The 21,782-nt window shown below is 37.5% G+C and overlaps 1 protein-coding gene and 1 long non-coding RNA gene across 3 annotated transcripts in view; one reads left to right on the forward strand and one right to left on the reverse strand.

Moving 5' to 3' along the window:
• Positions 1-201: 201 nt before the first annotated feature.
• LOC124641958 lies at positions 202-21,133 on the reverse strand. 2 transcript variants are annotated; one of them, XR_006985721.1, is made up of 4 exons: positions 21,085-21,133; positions 15,713-15,893; positions 6,829-6,833; positions 202-213 (listed from the first exon to the last, which is right to left on the reverse strand). It is a non-coding gene; the product is annotated as an uncharacterized LOC124641958 (long non-coding RNA). The 2 variants fall into 2 exon arrangements; XR_006985722.1 differs by lacking the exon at positions 21,085-21,133 and adding an exon at positions 19,451-19,520.
• LOC124641957 (octopamine receptor 1-like) overlaps positions 5,130-21,782 on the forward strand; it is a 40,833-nt gene continuing 24,180 nt past the window's right edge. The window contains exon 1 of the mRNA XM_047180229.1: positions 5,130-5,529. Within this exon, the coding sequence (XP_047036185.1) occupies positions 5,130-5,529 (400 nt within the window). The remainder of the gene's footprint in view (positions 5,530-21,782) is intronic.

The following is a 21,782-nucleotide window of genomic DNA, read 5'->3' on the forward strand; positions in this document are numbered from 1 at the left end:
CCTACGAGTGTTGTGTTGCCTGGGTAACTGGGTTGAGGAGGTCAGATAGGCAGCCACTCTTTGTAAAACACTGGTTAGGTACATGCGGTTAAACTGGAAGCCGATTCCAACGTAGTTGGTTAAAGGCTAGGCAGATGATATTTTGATTTGGAACTCTGTTGCGTTAAACAACTAGTAGGTAGGTACTACATAAATTGAAGAAAAAATATATTTCTAAAGTAGAAGAGAGATAAATGAATTTCAACTTATACAGAGCACATCTTAAAAAGAAAAACTTTCTCAATTGAATTCCCAACTTTTATATTCTTGCGACGAATATCAGAATAAGAGGACATTCTTGTACAATATATCCTAATTAAGTTAAGTCGTGGATATCGAGATTGTCAATTTGATTCGAAACTTATACGACGGTATCAATTAGATTCTGAATTTACGCAAAAGTTTATAGGTAATAACTACTTACGTATCTAACTTTATTTAAATACCTAGTCTTCATTTGCTTATAAATATCTTACATCACACTAATAGGTATTATAAAAATCTTCTTCTTCATGATTTTACTAAAAAAAATGATGATAAAAAAAAGACTCGGTGATTGGTCACAATATATCGTTATAACAATTTAAAAATATTGTTAATACATTGAAATACAAGGAGTTTTACGGGGTATATTTTTGTAACAACCTGTATATCGAAATGACGTAAAGCTATTTTTAAAATACAATTCGGTTTTACATTTACTGAGAGATAACAATGATTAAAGTTGTTATATGCACGTAAAAACATAAAGGTTTCTAAAAAAAATGACGTGGCTGAATCTACATAAACTAGACCATCCTTTAAGCTTGTGATCAAAAAAATATTCTCTCTAAACAACGTATAATATAACAGTCAAGTAATTTTTTTTGCTTTCGAAAGGGCAACGTTTGAAATAGGCCCACGTTTTAACTCACTACTGAAATAAGACGCAGAATACTAATCTGGGCTAATATATTTATATACAGAAGTCTACTAATGTAGGACTGACTAGAATATTATATTATTCATTTAATATGACTTACGGTTATTTTAGTATGTGGGTTTTTATTAAGAAAGATATATTTTGCGGTTTGACATATACCGTCTTACCACAAAAACTTTTAAACGTCAGTTTAAGACTTGTCTAAAAAAATGTCAAATTATGACGTTGACAAGTGACGAGACAAGTGTAAAACAGGGGTTAAAGTTTTTGTAGTAAGGCCAATAAAGTTTACTTTAAATAATGTATTGTGAATGAATATCTGATTCTAATATTAACTATTACATTGTGTTTCTATTCTAAGAAAAGAGTATAAAAATGCTGGATTATTTTATTTATATGTTTATTATTGGAACTGGGTAATACTTACTTATTTGGTTTCTATGTAATAGTCATCATTTATTTCCAAGATTTTATTACAGTCCTGCGATTATATAAAATTCGAACAACAACTCGCATTTCACTTCGATTCGAAATGTCATTTCATACTTTAGGGGAGGTAGGGGAGGGATGGGCACTTTTTCACATTTATTGCATAAAAAATCAGATTTTACAGATAATCAACTTTTATTGCCATTTCTTATGTTTGGCTAAATAAAATCAAAGAGCTATCCTAAAAATTACAATCAGTTTCAACATTACGAGATATTTAAACGGTTTAAAAAAAACCGTCGACACGTCAAAATTTTGTTTAGTGTGACATGCTTTAGTTGGTACTTACGTATTGTTTAAAGTTTTTTTTTGCTTTTTATAGGGTTTATCGTTTATAACATTTTGTCATAATAATTGCGAACTTTTTTGGGTCGGGGTTTTTTTTAAATTTATAATTTTATTTTATTTCATGGTTTTTTAAAGGAGCTCCTTAATTTTTCCTTCTTTTTACGATGGGTTCGCTATATGCGATCTCAGCCAAAGGAAGCTGTTTAACAATCCTCATGACAAACTGGCTCTGGGAGAATTGCACAGATTGAGAAACAATAAAGATTGACCTTTGTTGATCCAGGGTTATATACCATTCTAGGGTTTCATCCGCCACATCCCATTTCCAGCATTAGGTTCTCGTCAATTAGAAACATGAAGAAAACTAGTCAAGACAAATTAAACGAGCCCAAACTCGATGGGTTTACTTAAAGGCAGTTCAGGGTTACGTCTCCTATCTTCGTGTCCTAACAGCAGACCAGCTCAGTGGTTCCAGAAGACATTAGTATTTCAAATTTTAGATCCCACATATGCTTGCAAGTAAACTGAGCGTGTAACATTCCTATCACACCTAACAAACGAGCTGATGACCTTGAAGACCTGAACCGATTTCCACCAAACATAGCTAAGAACACTCCCGAATGACATTCCTTTTAAACAAAAAAAAACCGCATTACAATCGGATCATCCGTTTGGGAGCTACGATGCCACATACACACACACACACACACACACAGACACGTCAAACTTATAACACCCCGTCGTTTTTGCGTCGGGGGTTAAAAAGAATGGTTTGCGACGGGAAATTCCTAAAGATTTAATATAACGAGCAATACAAGAGGTATCAAAAGGTTAAAAAATAAAATTAACAGCTGATAAATATGGACTCCCTAGATCAAGTTGGCAACGGTACCTGAAACAAGATTCTATAAAGGATTTTTAGCGCAGATTTATAACCTCACAAATTTTCACTGACGAAGAAGAACAAAAATTTACAAATTATACATTACATGGTATGTACAAGCCTCCCTACCATAGGGAGCATTGGACACTTTTGAGTTAGTTTATAAAAAAAAAATCGGTAAATTTTTTTTTAAATAAAACGGTTTTATCTTATGTGCACTGAAAACTAGAAAATAAAAAATAGTTACTTACCTGCCAACCTACGTAGATGGTCCCGGTCATATTAGACTAAAATAAAAACGTGGGGCCCATAAACTATTGCTGTAGTACCTCTTCTAGAGGTATAATAGGTGTGGATTGCATCGACTTACTATAATCGTAACTGGAGATTTTGACAATCAATCATTAATAATAGAAAATACACATACCTTTCATTAGTTTTCTCTTTATAACGATCCGAAACCGCAACAAAATATTTAAGTACTTTTACGAGTGTTTGTTCTTGACAACTCACAGAAATGACAGATAGTCTATGGATGAACACCGTTACCAGTCGGTAACGTAAACTACCCAATAAAAAAAAACAAAACTATGATCAAATCAGAATAAAAGGACCCCCCTTTTATTCTGATTTGATCATGTCTCCCAACTGCCCATCTCTCCCCTACATCCCCTATAGATAGACAGATTTTGACAGATCTGTCAAAATCTCGAATTTAATTTAGTTCAACTTGTCAACACGCTCGAAAGAGTAGCGCTAGTGTAGTTTGACAATGTCAATCACGAAACTTTAAGGTAGAATTCCGTGGGTCGCGATTATCGCAGCCGCGCGCGACAATAGTCAACCTATGAAAATGTATGGCACCGCAGCCGAGGGCCGCGACAGTCGCGCGCGGCCGACGAATTTCGTGAGCCGCTCGCGGCCGTACGCTTCTCAACATGGTCTAGCGCTTAATAACATCTATAGAATTTTAGTAAAACCAGAATTAAATAGTTGACAATGCCGCGAGCAGCTTACGAAATTCGTCGGCCGTGCGCGACTGTCACGGGCCTCGGCAACGGTGCCATACATTTTCATAGGTTGACTATTGTCGCGTCCACGGAATTCTACCTTTACAACGAATGCGAAGTGAGAGTGATGTCGAAGTGAGTTGTGAGATTTTATAGAATCGACGTACAGGTTACTTCACTACATAGTATAAAACAAAGTCGCTTTTTCTGTCTCCATGTCCTTTTGTACGCTTAAATCTTCAAAACTACGCAACCGATTTTCAAGTGGTTTTTTTTAATAGATAGAGTGGTTAAATAAGGAGGTTTATATGTATAGTAACATACTTAATAGTGAGGACACACTGTTATCCCGTGCGAAGCCGAGGCGGGTCGCCAGCCTATACTAATATTATAAAGAGGAAAACTTTGTTTGTTTGTTTAGTTGTAATGGATAAACTCAAAAACTACTGTAATTGATAAAAGAAATGCAATCACATGTAGGTTATAGCGTGTTTGGTTGTGTAAATACATGCTCCCACTGTACGAATCCTACCTGCTCTCTTATTAAATATATTCATTTTAAACAGCCACACCTATATTGTATTACTTTATGTATCACAGTGTATAAATGTAATAAACTCTCTAAATGAATAATGCTCCTCTGAAATTAGCTCTGATTGGACAAATAATTAAAGTAGGTCTTCAAATGATTATACCTCTACTTAAGAATATATTTTGTAGAAACACTTAAAGTATTTTAATTAACTTTATATTGCTAGACTTAAATTGTAGACTGACAATCAAAATATCTTTTAGTCTAATTAAAAAACACATTTTTGAAGCAGATTTTTAGGCAACGAAATCTTACCAAAAACTTAACCTAACTTAGTCTGTTAACATAGTATTTATACAGAAATGAATTTTAAGCAGTGCGCAAAAAAAAACTGGTGGTCCAGAATCGTTAACAGAACATATCTTCATCATCAGTAAAAAAAAATTTTTCATTCTTTTGTCCGCCTTAAAATCAGCAAAATATGGATACCAACTATTCTTACGCGCGCCGAGCGGAGCTCCGTCAGTAAACCAGTTTCGCGTTGCCGCCGTGCATACTATGACGACTGTGACCGTACTATCGGTTACAAAATAAACATCTTTCGATATCAATAACTTTTCTTTTTTGTACTAAAACACTACAAAATAAAAATATACGTATCTATAAAACTTATTTAACTATAAGTTGACAAAGTTTGCGCACTGGATAAAATTCATTCCTGTATATTTTTTTTAGCCGGTAGTGTCCCACTGCTGGGCAAGGGCCTCCCCATTTTATCTCCACACCTCTCGATCTTTTGAGTATTCCCACCAATCAGGGTCGTAGGCATCCAGGTCGTCCCGCCATCTCTTCCTGTATAAAAAGCAAGGAAATTTACTGAATAATGACTTTGTGCTGGTTTTCACACCTAACTTTCTCTTGTTACAGAAAATGCGACACCAAAGAACGCAAAAAGAACGGGCGTAGATGATCTCCCCACCAGACATAGAACCAACAATATGGAACAGAACGGACACCACAGAACTAACAATAGAAAACGCCAAAGAAGAAAGATACAACCTAACGAACACTTTCTACAACGTCATTACAAGAATAGATGAGAAAGAAGAATGCAATACCACGGTCAATTCTTCTGTAGGGGTGACATGTGGCGAGCAAACGTATGACTGCTTCGAAATAAGTGTGGTTATTATTCTGTGTTTGCTTATAGTGGTGACTGTGATTGGTAATACGTTGATTATTTCTGCTGTTGTGACGACTAAACGGTTGAGGACGGTGACGAATTGTTTTGTGACCAGTTTGGCGGTCGCTGATTTGCTTGTGGGGATTTTTGTGATGCCGCCTGCTATTGCTGTGCATATAAGTGGTAAGTTTTAGTTTTATTTATCAAGTTTTACCTTAGCCCGCGGTTTACCTGAGTCCAGAAGGAATTACTTCCCGTACCCGAAAAGGTACGGGTAAAACTCCTCTGTCTTGGATTTAAGCAGCTACTTCCCCACCAATTTTCAGCTAAATCGGTTTAGCTGTTTTTTAGGTGTAAATATTAGGACTTATTACATAGATTTGTCTTTGCTTAGATAGTTGTGTTATCTAACTACAAGGAACTCCAAAAAAACTTTCGCTAAAGATAAATCTACTTATTTAATTTCTAACAAAAACTAAACAGAAATCTGTCCAACTTAATAAACTACAAAAGAAGGAATATTTATGAAAACAAAACAACTGAAAAACTTTCCCTTTCTTTTCAAGAAAAACAAAAAACGATCAGTTCTTATTCTTTTTAGGTAGAAAAAACTTCTGAAAAAATTAATCACAATGAAAAAATTATAATATCAAACGTCTTCAGGATTTAGGAAGACTGAGATATAAAAGTGATAATTAGCATTTTAATTCAGGTCTATATAATAGTAAAATAAAATCTAGATAAAGACTCGATTAGAATACTATACAAATGCTATGAAAATTGCCTTAATTGATCCAATTTGCTTCTTAACCACTAAGAAATAAGATTCAAATTCTATTAATACAGGCCACATTTAATATGACGTGTGAAAAACCCGTGACGAACCTTTTTAGGTCGTATTATTGAACACCCTTTAGCATTTCACACCACAGCGAACATTTCTTTTGTTAAAATCTTAGCATAAAATGTTATAAAATAGGCACCGTTTTTCTTACCAAAGACATGATATGGCACACCCTTTATTTAAAAGAAGTATGTATAATAAATGAGAAAGTACCTAACTCTGTCTGTCCCGTTGGCACTATTTTGCGCACCCGAATAAAAAAGAGTGTTTAGCTTTCCTTAAATTTTGAATGAACTTTAGAAAAGTATTTAGATGAGCTAACACGGACATTTTCAAATTAGACCAGTAGCTCCTGAGATATGCACGTTCCAGCGATCAAACAAACTCTTTAGCTGCATAATACTTAGCATAATTTATTAGTATTAATAATATAAGGGCGAGATTACACTACGATTACAGTCATCAAGCACAAATCCTGATTACAAGTTCCTTTTTGTAACTTCAACACTTTAACAACAGTAGAACCAAATCATAGTAGGTATGATCCTATATAGAAAACAAAAGAACCTCTCTCTAACATATCAGGATATATTACGGAACTCTCACAAAAAGTAAGGAAAATGTATCAGATTTATTACTTTCGCTCTTTTGACGGATAGATCTGTGGGTAGGCCAATAAACGTTCTTTTATCTTTTAGAGTCCTTTTTGTCTTCGAAAAGGGCCACTGATTTGTGTGACCCAAAAGGTCGCGGAGTCTATACTTTAGAGGTCCCGTACACTGAAAACTTTTAGTCGGTGAAAGCTTGTTTGAGCTGATAAATCAGTATGAAGATGAATGGTAGTACGCACATTACAAAGAACTCTTTAGTATTTAACCGTATTAGCAAGTTCAAGTGGCAATAGGCAGGCCATATTACTCGCAGAGCAGATGGCCGATAGGGCCGAAAAAAGCTGGAGTGGATACCACGGACTAGCAAGCGCAGCCTAGGACGTCCACCAACAAGATGGACAGACGACCTTATAAAGGTCGCCCGAAGACGCTGAATGCAGGTTGCTTCCAACCGGTATCGGTATCTGTGAAGATCCAAGGGGGAGGCCTATATTCAGCAGTGGACGTCCTATGGCTGTGATGATGATAATAGAGCGACTGATAGCTTAAATTGGAATCATTGGATTTTCTTTTAAATACTTTTTTGTCTGCCATCGGCTCAACTGTCGGCCGACTGTTTAGTCTACAGTCTGTGGGTATCTAAGTGTCCAATAATTCTTTAAGAAAGTGCTGTAAAAGATAAGGAAATAATTTCAGAAATGTCGTAAAAGTTCAGGAAATAATCTTGCTGCGAGGAAATTGTTTGAAGCTTAAGGTGTATGTAAGAATATTATGTGTAACGGCTTTCCGGGTTTTGTATCATATATTCATGGTAAAGTTCATGAGGTTGAGTTATTTCCTGGGTACGTTTAGACAAACAAATAAAAGAACTATATTTAGAACAAGAAAAATGCTTTCATTGCCGGTGTAGGACCATGTTTGAATCGGTTTACCAGTTTACCGAATGTTACCAGCTAAGTACCATAGTTTAACATGGAGTGACAGTTTATCTGTCCTCCTCAATGCAGTTGTTTGGGCAATCCTATACTAACGGCTTCTAACAACCAAAAATGTTCAAATATCAGCCCGGACCCAAATATTTATCGTGCCTCACAAAACACAAAGGACTCATCATGATGGTCACCCATCTACGAACCGAGCGCGCCAAGCCCTACTTAAACCCATGATCGATACATTCGCACCTTTGTACATATGTCCAATAGGCCCCAAGGAAAATAATATACATAAAAAAGAAATCTTACCTACCTAAACAAAATTCCCATCTAATCTAATGATATCCTTGGTTGTAACGAAGCGATCAAGTAAATGTGTTTGTCGATAAGACGTGATATTTGCTTACTGCGAACTCGATATGTTTTCTAAACGCTAGGAGTCACTTGTACCCTCTTAAGTTAATGGTGGGTTTTAGAGATTTAATTTTGTTGCCGATGGTACTTACAGGTATGTCGAGTGAGGTAAATAATTAGGGGGAAATTCCTTATTTAATAATGAGAAAGTAACTCTGTATCTCTCTCCTGGTTTTACGCTAAAACTGCTGAGCATTTAAATAAAATTCAATACAAAGGATGGTCTAGAACCTGAAAAGAATACAGGTTATTTTTTTTAATGCCCGTTTTCGCCAACAATCTCTTAACGTTTCCCTAACTAAGTGTCACTTAGAATAAGGGCGCCCCCAATACTTTAAGGTTATAAGGTACACTTAAACTTAGGTGAAAACGAAATTCGTATTAAGTGTTCCCTAAATGCTGTAAGTGGATCCCTCTCTCTCTCTTTCCAGCTATTTATCCCACATGGTGTTGGGGTCAGCTTTCCTAATTTGTCTTCTCCACTTCGCTATATCTACGATATCGTTCTCGGACACCTGGCACTCCTTCATATCTTTCGAAACCACGTCCCGCCATCTGATCTTAGGGCGGCCTCGTGATCTTTGACCGAAGACAGAAAGTTGCAGCGCCAAATTTCCCACGTAGTCTGGTGGTTTAAGTGGATCCCTGGTATTTGTTGGTGAAAATGGGCATAAGTTAAACAGTTCCCATTTAACGCGAGTGGAACCGCGTGGAACAGTTGTGACTGTTCAGATTTTTTTAGTTTGCAGCATTAATACAATTGCATTTTAAATACTCAAATGATATTAATATTTAGACACTAAAATACATCTACATAGATATTTCCATAAAATGTAATAAAAGTTACCTACATAAAATATTAACCCGTTTTTCACAGTCGATTATGAAACGATAATGTGTCGAAACTAACATAAAGGTTTATCGCTAAACATTATTTGATAATTGAATAGTCAGTTTAAATTGTTATCCAATAACTTGATAGGTACTAATAAAAGTTTAAAGCTAGAATAACCTACAGATAGCTAAAGTAGGTAAACTGAGTAGGTAAGCTATGTAAAGTAAAATAGCTACCTATTTGTACATTAAAGCTTATTTTAAAAGAAAATAACTTTGTAATGGTGAAAGTTTTTAAATAGTAATTTATTACGTAAAACTTTTTTTACACAGAATTTTCTTTATATAGCACAGACAGTTGGTCAAATTCCAATAAAGGTCAAATTACAGCTTATAATTAATACAATTGTATGATTAATTTAAATAAATTACAGGCATAAGATGTTTATACTAGGATTTCAAATGTAGTATGTTGCGACCTGCCTGATGTAGGTTTATACAAACCTGTGTTTCAGGCCATCACTTCATTAAAGTTACAAGGGGTAGATATTTATGTTATGTACTATTTATAACTTAGTCGATTAAAAAACTAAGCAAACAAACGATTTCATTAAGATAATAAATACTTAATTAAATAAACGAGTACAGGAAACAAACTATTATGCATGTTAAATTCATACTAAAATTTCTAGCAATTTTTCTGTGTCTCCGTAATTAAGTTTCGCCAAATATTCTGATAGAGTAGTATTACATAATTTATAATTTAAATTATAGATCTTAAGTAATTTGTTTAGCTTGTTATATAGGTAGGGTCCTAAAAACACGTAGAATCTATTTGCAAAAACACGTTTGGTTTGCGTCTTCATACAAACGAAGTCTTTTCTCCTCTTATCTGAAGGTGTTCGGTCATAAGGAAGTTCAGTGTGTTGATGCAATACTATGTTTAGAAGGGCTAACTGTCGCACTGTTAGTACCTTACATACCGCGTAAAGCTGTTGAGTGGGAAATCTAAAAGGACGAAAGGTAGCGACCTTTAAATTTGCTCTTTGAGCACGTTCTAAAGGCAATAAAATTGTTTTTGCAGCGCCACCCCATGAAGTTATACAGTACGTAATAATGGATTGACACAAAGCCAAATAGACCTGTCTAATTAATTTAAAATCGGCAATATCACGTAAATTCTTAAAAACATGAATGTTATTATTTCTAATCGTAAATAAAATATGTTTTGTTTTATCTAAATTTAACGTTAAAAGATTGTTATGAAGACAGATTGTTAGAAACCATATTAAAACCATTCTGGGCATGATTATAAACCTCCGATCGTGATTTCGCTGGAAGACAGCATTTTTTTAATGATAGGTAGTAAAAATCATCAAATGACCCCTCCCGTCGTGGGTTAGCCTCCCCCAGTGGTGAGGGAATGTCAATCTTTTTAGTCAGTAACTAAAAATCCATCATGTTCCGTCGTAGGCCTTTTGTGTACCAGGGTCGCGGTAACTCTTTCGCACAATCCCGCAGCCCCGGCAAGGCAAGCCAGGGTAATAAATTCAATAGTAGTTTGAAAATAAAATCAAGGCAAGGATGACTGTTGTGACCGCTTTGTATGACTTGGCTGCGACTCTGCCGTGCCCTCAGAAACATATCTTTAACTGTAAAAACTACATAAATAATAAAATACTGCTTAAAAAAAGAAGGAGGTTCTCAATTCGCAATTACCTACATAAGATTAGTTATAGTTATTATATTTGTATGGAAAAGTACATTATTACATTTTATTACAAAACAAATGAAATTCTTGAAAACGTAGCTTAAAATGTGGTAAATGAACAAGACAGCAGCCGTCGAGCAAATATAGCATAAAATTAATTAATGAAGCCGAAGCAGTAATTACACGAACTCATCAAATTAAAATATAACGAATTGATTTGAAATCTCTATTATTTCATTATGTCTGTCTTTTACCCGCACACTGGCGACTAAACAGTCGGACGACATTTAAACCGACAGTTGCAAATGATCATCTCCCGAGCCTTTTCCTAACTACATATGTTGGGGTCGGCTTCCAGTCTAACCGGATGAGGCTGGGTACCAGTACCAGTACCAGTGTTTTTTTTGTGAACGACTGCCTATCTGACCTCCTCAACCCAGTTACACGGGCGTCCCAATACCCCTTGGACAGACTGGTGTCAGACTTGCTGGCTTCTGACTACCCGTAACGACTGCCAAGGATGTTCAATGACAGCCGGGACGTACAGTATAACGTGCCATCCGAAACAAAGCCATTGGTGTCCAAGAAACACTTAGAAAGTACATAAAAAATTAGAAAAGTTGCATAGGTACTTGCCTGACCTGGAACGAACACAGTCGGCCGACTGTTTAGTTTCCAGAGTGCTGGTATACTTAATGAAAGCTTGAATCTTTAATTATTCTCTTCCTTATGTATATTGACATTGTTCTCTTAAGGGAAAATAATTAATTTGTTTGTTTACATTTAATTTATTTAGTTTGCTATATCGTGGTACAATTTGTCTTGTTTTTGGATTAATTTTGAAGTTAATTTGAATTTCAGGAGCTCACGCTATTGTCTTTTCTTAGGCCCATTTGTGCCATCGACATAATATTTCTGTCCATATCTCAACATACACGATAAATTGGAGTCGTTACGGGTAGTCAGAAGCCAGAAAGTTTGACAACCAGTCTTACCAAGGGGTATTGGGTTGCCCGGATAACTGAGTTGAGGAGGTCGGATAGGATAGTCGCTCATTGTAAAGCACTGGTACTCAGCTGCATCCGATTAGACTGGAAGCCGACCCCAACATAGTTGGAAAAAAGGCTCGGAGGATGATGATAAATTGACTGTCACTGGCTGTCATTTAAAAATCTTTGGCAGTCGTTACGGGTAGTCAGAAGCTAGGCACTCTGACAGCCAGTCTTGCTAAGAGGTATTGGGTTGCCCCGGTTGAGAGGATCAGTTTATAGGCAGTCACTCCTTGTAAAACACTGGTACTCAGCTGCATCCGATTAGACTGAAACCAACCCCAACGTAGTTGGAAAAAGGCTATTTGACTTTATAATGTTTTCTTTATTCATCTTCTCTCCAGTATTCTTTTATAGTAGTAAATAATGACTAAGCTACTTAATCGCACTGGGCGTTTTTATGTTCTAGTGCTTATATAGCTGTAATTGTGTCCATTTGTAAGCACTTAACCTACAAAACTGTTCTTGTAAGTTTTCTTGGGAGCCGGTTTCGGCTAATTGCCGTTTCGTTTTGTGATGTTAATGGTAGGTACTGTTATTTTGAGGTCTAGGTTTGCAGGCAAATTTAATAGGTACTTATATTTTTATTTAGAGATAAAAAAATGAAGGAATTCAAAGTTTTTTGAGTTTTTTGTCTTAAATGTAGGTGTGTAAGGATTTGTGAGTATTTTTTTTCGTTATTTGCCGAATATGTATGTACTTGTAAAATATTCGTAAAGATTTATGAAGTTGACATTATTTGTATCGAGTATAAAGCAAAATAATAATTTTTGGTTGGTAAGCAATGGTTTTTAATTATTTGATGATAATGATGACCTTTCTTTGAGAAAAATATTACAACTACAATAGTATCATAAAATGTACCAATTTACACTAAAACCTTCTTCATAGAAAAAAACATAGTCACACGAATTGTCATTAAATATTCCTCTGATCTTACTAACATTCACTTGTCTTGCCCAACCAACTTTACCGACATTTTGTACATTAACGTACCTCCGAAACCCGCATACATTTTATATAACCCTCAAATTATGGCCAATTTCAGCGTCCCGATACCTATTGAAAAAACTTTTCCAAAGAAAAAGAAAGTGTCCTAAGGTACTTTTCTTTACAACAAAATTCCCTAAAAGCCTATCGAAGAACTTGATTATTGTTGACCCACGAAAATAGGGTCTTTTTAACAAATGATTGATGTCTGATTTTTAGTATAAGTTATTATAATTGCTGTTTTTTAGGGTTCCGTATTGGTAAGGAAAAACGGGACCCTGTTAGTAACACTTTGATGTCCGTCTGTCACCGACTGTATGTCATGAACAGCGTTAGACAGCTGAAATTTTTGCAATGTTGTATTATTGTCGCCGCTACCTTTACAAAAGATATATTACATCAAAATAAGTATTTTAGGTTCTGTCATACAATTAATAATGATAAAAATTATGCGGAACCCTTCCTTCACGAATATAGCTCGTACTTAGCCATTTTTTTTTCATAAAACGTTTCGTGTACCTTTATGAAGGTTAAAAGTAATCCAGTCGACATTTTTATAAGTAAAATGAAATATTTTTGTTAAGCCTGAAATGCGTGGTAAATGTAATATAATAACGAGGCTTCATTAAATTGGATTTTATACGTTTTCATAATTATTTGATACTCAAGTTAATGTTAACATTTCATTTTTACGTTACAATTTTTCGTTAATAGAGGCAAGGTAAATAAATAGTTATTAGATATAACGAATGTCAATACTTCCAAAAAATTCCTTTATTTTTCATATGAAACCGAAAATCCCGACCTCAAAGTAAAAATTGAATTTGTCCACATCTGAAATCTCTTTGAAGAAACTGAAGCTTATATTTTTACCTGTACTGGGATTCTATAAAACTCGATCAACAACTCGCATTTCACTTCGATTCGTAATGTCATTTCATACTTTAGGGGAGGTAGGGGAGGGATGGGCACTTTTTCACAATTTATTGCATAAAAAATCAGATTTTACAGATCATTATCAACTTTTATTGCCATTTCTTATATTCGGCTAGATATAATGAAAGAGCTTTCCTAAAAATTACAATCAGTTTCAACATTACGAGATATTTAAACGGTTTTATTTAGCTCACCCCGTTTGTTTTATTACTTATTCTTGGATCAAATTTAGTAATTCAAATTTCACCCTCTTCCTGTCAACCGATTGGTCTGAAATTTTGTATACACCTTTAATTAAATCCAATATGGCCGCCGGCACAAAATGGCACAGCCCCCTCAATATGGGTATCAAATGAAAGGGCTACACAAGTAGAATACTGTCAGCAACCCCAGCGGGGCGCAACAGGGCCAAGGCCTGCCTGCACGTCGATTCTATAAAATTCGAACAACAACTCGCATTTCACTTCGCTATTCACTCTCACTTCGCATTCGATTCAGAACGACCTTGATTTTGCATTCTGTAAACATCACCTAATCACTTGCGAAGTGAAGTGAGCTCGACATCGACCAATGCTGTGCTAGTGACTTCCCCACTCGACAAAATGTCAACCGAGATTAATCAGTTTTTAATTTTATCAGTTTTGACACAGAATTTTAGCTAAATATGATGTTTTAGTTATAATTTGTTATTGTAAGGAATTTGAGGCAGCTTTTAAGTATAAAATAAACAGAAATCTCTAAATTCGTGCTGTGAATATAATCTATGCTTACCCTACGAAAAAAAATACTGACAGCGCCAATTTGCCTTTTTGCTGATTTTGAGGAAACCTTATATATTTTTTTACTACGGCCGGATTGTTCAGAGCTTCCACTACTTCATTTATGCAACGAGATGCAGACGGTTGCGATAAATAAGTTCTGATGCCCTCTTTAATAACCTTCTGGTAACCGCCACTAGCCAAGAATGATAAAGTAACATAGTATCTGTGAAACAATAAATCAATAAAAAATGTAATACCTACTTTATCTGGATTTAGTGAAAACAAAATTGAGACCAATTTGGTTATTTTCATGCTTAAGAGAATACCAATATTATAACTGAAGTACAGAGTCTTTTGAAAACATATCAGCTGGCGGGGAAACCACATAAAGGGAATACTCCTTATTAAGAACTAAGTGTTTTTCTTATTATTGTGTGCTTGATTACAATTTTTCAACTATAAACTGTGTCAATACTTACTTTTACACGAGTTGTAAGTCCTTTGCCTCGACGTTTTGTGGGCTTTATCAGGGGCAGTAAATCAGACTCCAGTTGGTCAATTAGCTCCTTTGACAATCTATATATGCTCACATAGTCATCATCGCGAGTTAATAAAGATAAACTACGAATTCTAGCAGATTGTTGACGCTTTTCTAAATTATCTAAAGCATGAGCTTCTTCTAATAAAGATTTAAGCAAAAACATTCTAGCCATCGTTAAAGGTAGGCACTTAATCACTTTAAAACACTTAGAACTTTATTTAAACACTATTTTAAATATAATAGTCTCTAGATCAAGTTGGCAACGGTACCTGAAACAAGATTCTATAAAGGATTTTTCGCGCAGATTTATAACCTCACAAATTTTCACTGACGAAGAAGACCAAAAATTTACAAATTATACATTACATGGTATGTCCAAGCCTCCCTACCATAGGGAGCATTGGACACTTTTGACTTAGTTTATGAAAAAAAAATCGGTAAAAAAACTTTTAAGTTAAACGGTTTTATCTTATGTGCACTGAAAACTAGAAAATAAAAAATAGTTACTTACCTGTCAACCTACGTAGGTGGTCCCGGTCATATTAGACTAAATAAAAACGTGGGGCCCATTAACTATTGCTGTAGTACTCTCTTCTAAAGGTATAATAGGTGTGGATTGCATCGACTTACTATAATTGTAACTGGAGATTTTGACAATCAATAATTAATAATAGAAAATACACATACCTTTCATTAGTTTTCTCTTTATAACGATCCGAAACCGCAACAAAATATTTAAGTACTTCTATTCTATTCTATTTTTATTTATGGCAATCCGTGTCGATGTCACTGTCGACGATTCTGCCAATGACAAGTGAAATGAGAAGCAAGTCGTGCTTGTGATTAAAAAAACAAAAAACAAAAGAAATTTAAGATGCTGTTGTAGCCGATCTTGTGTAACTTTAACTTGTTAGTAGGACGACACTGAAACAAACAGAAATACATTTACATATATAAAAATAACAACAAAATGTTAGTAACATATAACATATAAAATATACCACAACCTAACTGTAGCCTAAAATAGGCCACAGTTTATAGTTTAATGTTGTTTCGATGAATAGACATTAACAGCAACTGGAGCAGTTCTGGACAGGAGTGTGATAAGAGGGAACGGAAATTAATAGGGAGAGGAATTTTGATTTTTTGGAGACGACCATATAAATCGAAAGAGGAGTTATTAGGGCAGTTAAAAAATATATGGTCCAGGGTACCCTCATCCAATCCGCACTCGCAGAGGGACGAATCCTGCACCCGAATTTTGCGCAAAAAGACCGGAGTGCAACAATGACCTATCCGTATTCTGCACAGGACTGAAATAACCTGTTTGGGGTATTTTTTAAAATGGGAGAACCACGGTTTTGGTTTTACAACCGGTTGGATAGCGTAATAGGAGCTGCCTTTCTTTTTGCTGGAGATATTCCACCATTCCTGCCACGAGGTGTCAAGACTCAATTTAGGGAGGTTTAGTAGGTCATGCCCTTGAAGGGAGAAGTGTGCAAGGTCAGCTGACTCAGATGTGCATGCGTCTTTGGCCAAGGCGTCGGCACATTCATTTCCCTTTATACCGCAGTGACTGGGAATCCAAACTAGGTGGACTTCTTTTTCTTGCCTAGCGCAGGAGTAAAGGGACTTTTTAATTTCCAGGACAATAGGACAATGGAGTTTAGTTCGAAAGGAATTCTGGGATAGGGCTTGGAGACAACTAAGGGAGTCAGTAAAGATAACTCCGAAGTTGATCTCATGGGACTCTATAAAGCGACAAGCTTCCAATAATGCCACGCACTCGCCTGTAAATATAGAAGACTCCTTTGGACATCTAAATTTAAGAATGATTTTCGAGTTCTGATAATAAACCGCGGCCCCAGTGTAACCACCATTAAATTTGGAAGCATCCGTGAAGAACCTTTGAAACCCAGTCCATCGTTCACCCAAAACCGCATTAAAGGCCGAATTTGCCGATGGGGAGTTTTTAGATATGCCAATGTTATAAAATATTTTAGGAGTAAAGCAAAGAACTTCATAGGAGTAATTAAATAAGGGAAGTCTGGGATGTGATGTAATAGGGGATTCTAAATTTTGGAAAAATCGGAATGCTTTTAGGAAAAGGGGGAGTTCTTTATGTTCCCAATATTTTGAACTGTGACATAGGGTGTCAAGCTCTCTGAGTTTTGGGATGAGAGGGTGGGATGACTTGGGAATAACCCTGGATAGGAATCGGGAAGCGAGATACTGCCGTCTTAGGGCTAGGGGGGGTTCAGCGCATTCGACCTGTAAGGCGTTAATAGGCGACGACTTCATGCAACCTGAGATGATACGAAGGCATTGAGACTGAATCCTATCTAAACCGGCCAAGGCACCTTTGTTACCTGGAATCACCAGGTGTGACCCATAGTCCAGGATACTGCGGACTAAAGCATTATAGACTAATTTCATGGTGAAGGGATGGGCCCCCCACCAGACACCTGCGAGAGCTTTTAGAATGGAGATTGCTCTTTCGCATCTCTTAATTAAATAATTTATGTGATGAATGCCGGATAATTTGGAATCTAAGTAAACGCCTAAAAATTTTGCTTTTTTCGCTATGGGAATGCCTTGTCCTTGGATGTTAACGGAAACCTGAGGGATCAGCAGTTTTCGGGAGAAAATCACTACCGAGCTTTTTGGGGCAGATAATTGGAGGCCATGGTCCAAAAGCCATGTGTGCAGAGAGTCCAGGGAGAGACAGAGAGATGAGGCAGCGTCCGCAATTGACGGATTGACTACATACAACACCAGATCGTCGGCGTATTGTAGAAGATGACAGTCAGAATTGAGGCAGGAGCCGATGTCTGCTGTGTACAGGTTGTACAGTAGAGGGCTTAAAACTGAACCTTGAGGAAGGCCCTTCCACGTCTGTCTCACCTCAAATACCTCTCCCTGCACTCTGAGCATCAAAAAGCGAGACATGAGGAGAGCGCATATACATTGAACCATCTTACCCGGAATCCTCAGCTGTAGCAATTTTTGCCTGAGAACTGGAAGAAGGACGCTGTCGTATGCGGAAGATATGTCAAGGAATGTGGCTACAGCGGATTCATTTTTGGAAAAGGCTGTACGGATATCGGTAACCAGAATTGCCACACTGTCCATGGTACTCAGCCCCTTTCTGAAGCCAAACTGATTACTCGGCAGTAAATCCCTCGACTCTACCAACCACTCAAGTCTGTTTTTAATTAAATGTTCAAGTAACTTGGCCAAAACTGAGGACAACGCAATTGGTCTAAGGCCATTCGGATCATCAGCAGTCTTGCCGGGCTTCAAAAGAGGAATGACTATCTGAATTTTCCACTGGTCAGGAACCCAACCAAATTGGTAACAATAATTTATAATTCCTAAAAAATATTGTTTAGCATCAGAACCGAAGTGAGCTGCAAATGAATACGGTATGCCGTCCATGCCAGGGGCGGTATCCCTAACATGACGTAATACCGCATCAAGTTCCTCCAATGAAAAAGGTTCATCCAGGGGGTCATTCAAAATATTAACAGGCGGGAGCAGAAGTTCTGAGGAAGAAGGAACATAGGCTGGAGCAATTTTGTCGAAAAAGGATTCAGCAGTTTCTCGCGTGATGGGGGAAGAGATAGATGGGGAGCAGCCTCGCCTAAAACGATTAATGCTCTTCCATACTGCTGATATGGGAGTGGAAGGGGACAGAGAAGTGCAGAACTTGACCCAACCTCGACGTTTCTTCTTGTGAAGAAGACGCCGAGACTGAGCTAACACTCGTCTGTACCGTATAAGATTGTCGCTATTCATCGCATCATTGTACTGTTTTTCGGCCTCTTTCCTTTCTTTAACAGCCGATGTGCATTCTTGATCCCACCATGGGGGTGACGGGATCTTGTTTCTGGCACAGTTGCGCAACGGAAAGATAGAGTCTGCGCTTGAAATTATGGCCGAGATAAAGCCATCGTAGCAGTTCTTAGCATGGCAGTGACCATTAAAATCTTGGAAACTTGAAGTTAAATTTGGAAGCATACTAATTTTCTCCTCCAGTAAAGATGCAAACCTCGACCAATCGGGTTTGGACAAGTTGTACTTCAATAGTGGAGGAGAAGTTTTCTCTAAATAAGTTTTATTAAGAAAAGTTATGACAATGGGGTAATGGTCGCTACCATGCGTAAGGGTAGTACATTGCCAATGAATTGATGCCGCCAACTCTACGGAACAGAATGTGAGGTCTACACAACTCTTTTGCTGTCCGGGAAGGGATCTACGAGTAGGACTACCATCATTTAGGATGCAAAGGTCTAGGTCATCTAAGATTTCTACCAAACCTTCCCCAAAGGAATCACAGCGATTGGAACCCCATCTAAAATGGTGACAGTTAAAATCACCCATGACAAGCACGGGTCCTACAATGTTGTTCAGAATATCCCTAATAGTAGCTAAGAACCTGTGCTGTGGGTGGGAGATATAGACAGATAAAACTGTGATACCTTCTACTCTACCTGCGACTATATTCATATCACCATCCAGAGCAGAAAGTGCCAAGGTCGACAGTGGAACACGATTATTAACAAGGAGAGCCGACCCTCCATAGCCATCAGATCTGTCACATCTGAGAACATTAAAATGTGGTATATTAAAACTGAGACTCGGTGTGAGCCAAGTCTCAGCAATTGAGCAAGCCAAAGGCTTGAATTTATTAAGAAGGAATATGAGGTCGTGTTTCTTATGCCACACGCTCCTCACATTCCATTGCAGGAATATTTGACGGGACGCCATTTTTAATTTTTGAAAGGAGATTTACTAGTTGATAGGCAACGTTGGACGGTATTTCAGCATTATTAGTAGATACAATAGTAGTTAAGAGTTTAATAAGAATTTCTATAATTGATGAAGCATTATTGCCGGTGAATGGATTATTTAGAGCGCAGCCATCAGGCTGTGAAGGTGCAGGGGAGTTAATAATTTGCTGATGAGCAGCTTTATCATAAGAGGGAGATAGAGGGGCATGGGTCTTCGGCTTGAGGAAAACGGTTTTGCGGTATGACTGAGTGGAGGTGGGAACTGCTTTTGTAGCATTCGCATAGTTGCGAGAAGCGAGTGGGACAGTTTTGCTGGCCTCAGCATAAGAGAGGGACTTCTCAGCCATAACAGTCTTAATGGCCTTCTGTCTACCCAGCTCTGGGCATGATTTGCTATTTGCAAAATGATTCCCCGAGCAAAGCACACAGAATGCCTCCGCCTCAGAAATGCTGCAACCATCACCAGGGTGATCATGGCCGCATTTACTGCAGCGGGGTTTAGACCGGCACACTAGTTCCACGTGACCAAACCTGCAGCACTTACGGCACTGGATGGTGGGATAAACATATTGTTGGACTGGGAGGGAAGTGTAGCAGCAAAACACCCTTGGCGGTAACACCTGACCGTCAAAGGTAAGGACACATGTTTCTGTGGATTTAAATTCGGTCACTCCATCAATTATCATTTTCCTATTTATACGACGAACTTTGAGAATTTCACCGCAACCTGAGGGGACTTGTAGGTATCTTTGGGCTTCCTCTTCAGTTAAATCAGTAGGAACACCGGTAACAACACCCATGCGGGTTATATTAAACGTAGGGATGGAGGCCACAAAGCTGTTCTTGGGAAGAATGTTATTAATAAGAAATGCATTTGCATCCTGAGGGGATTTAAATTCCACAGAAACACGGTTCCTGCCAACTTTTTTAACTCCATCACGGACAATGTTAACTATATTCTGTTTTTGGAGAAATATTCCAAAGGTAACCGGATGCAGAGAAGTACCGACATTAGGCTGGGGTTCCAAACGAGACACGTGGACAATAAACGGTGCCTTATCTGTAGCAGAGTACCTGCTGCGGCCAACTAAATTCCTTTGTTGTTTCGGTGGTGGGGTTGACACGACAATGTTTGCATCATCTCCGGAGCGTTTCCTGGCATTCGAGGCAGATAAGTTATGGGAGTCCGCGATGCTGCAAGCAACATCGGCGAATTGGGATAATGGATAGTTAGGGGAAAGAGGAGCATATGCAGAGATGTCGGGAGGATCGGGATCGGGAGGTTTATTGCGATCCATCGCTAATTAAAACTAGTTATTTACCGAAACAACAGTACAACACTGGTAACGAACACAAGGACAACACACAAACACAACAATAAGTCACAAAAGGTCACTAAAACACTTGAAAAAACTGAAAATTCTAGGCACACGTGCTAACCAATAACAACCTGCGGCGAGAATCATTTAAGTACTTTTACGAGTGTTTGTTCTTGACAACTCACAGAAATGACAGATAGTCTATGGATGAACACCGTTACCAGTCGGTAACGTAAACTACCCAATAAAAAAAAAACAAAACTATGATCAGAAATCAGAATAAAAGGACCCCCCTTTTATTCTGATTTGATCATGTCTCCCAACTGCCCATCTCTCCCCTACCTCCCCTATAGATAGACAGATTTTGACAGATCTGTCAAAATCTCGACTTTGATTTAGTTCAACTTGTCAACACGCTCGATAGTGTAGCGCTAGTGTAGTTTGACAATGTCAATCACGAAACTTTAAGGTAGAATTCCGTGGGTCGCGATTGTCGCAGCCGCGCGCGACAAAAGTCAACCTATGAAAATGTATGGCACCGCTGCCGAGGGCTGCGACAGTCAGTACGCTTCTCAACATGGTCTAGCGCTTAATAACATCTATAGAATTTTAGTAAAACCAGAATTAAATTTTTGACAATGCCGCGAGCAGCTTACGAAATTCGTCGGCCGCGCGCGACTGTCACGGGCCTCGACAACGGT

Source organism: Helicoverpa zea, chromosome 23, assembly GCF_022581195.2.
Source record: "Helicoverpa zea isolate HzStark_Cry1AcR chromosome 23, ilHelZeax1.1, whole genome shotgun sequence".
Lineage (NCBI taxonomy): Eukaryota > Metazoa > Arthropoda > Insecta > Lepidoptera > Noctuidae > Helicoverpa > Helicoverpa zea.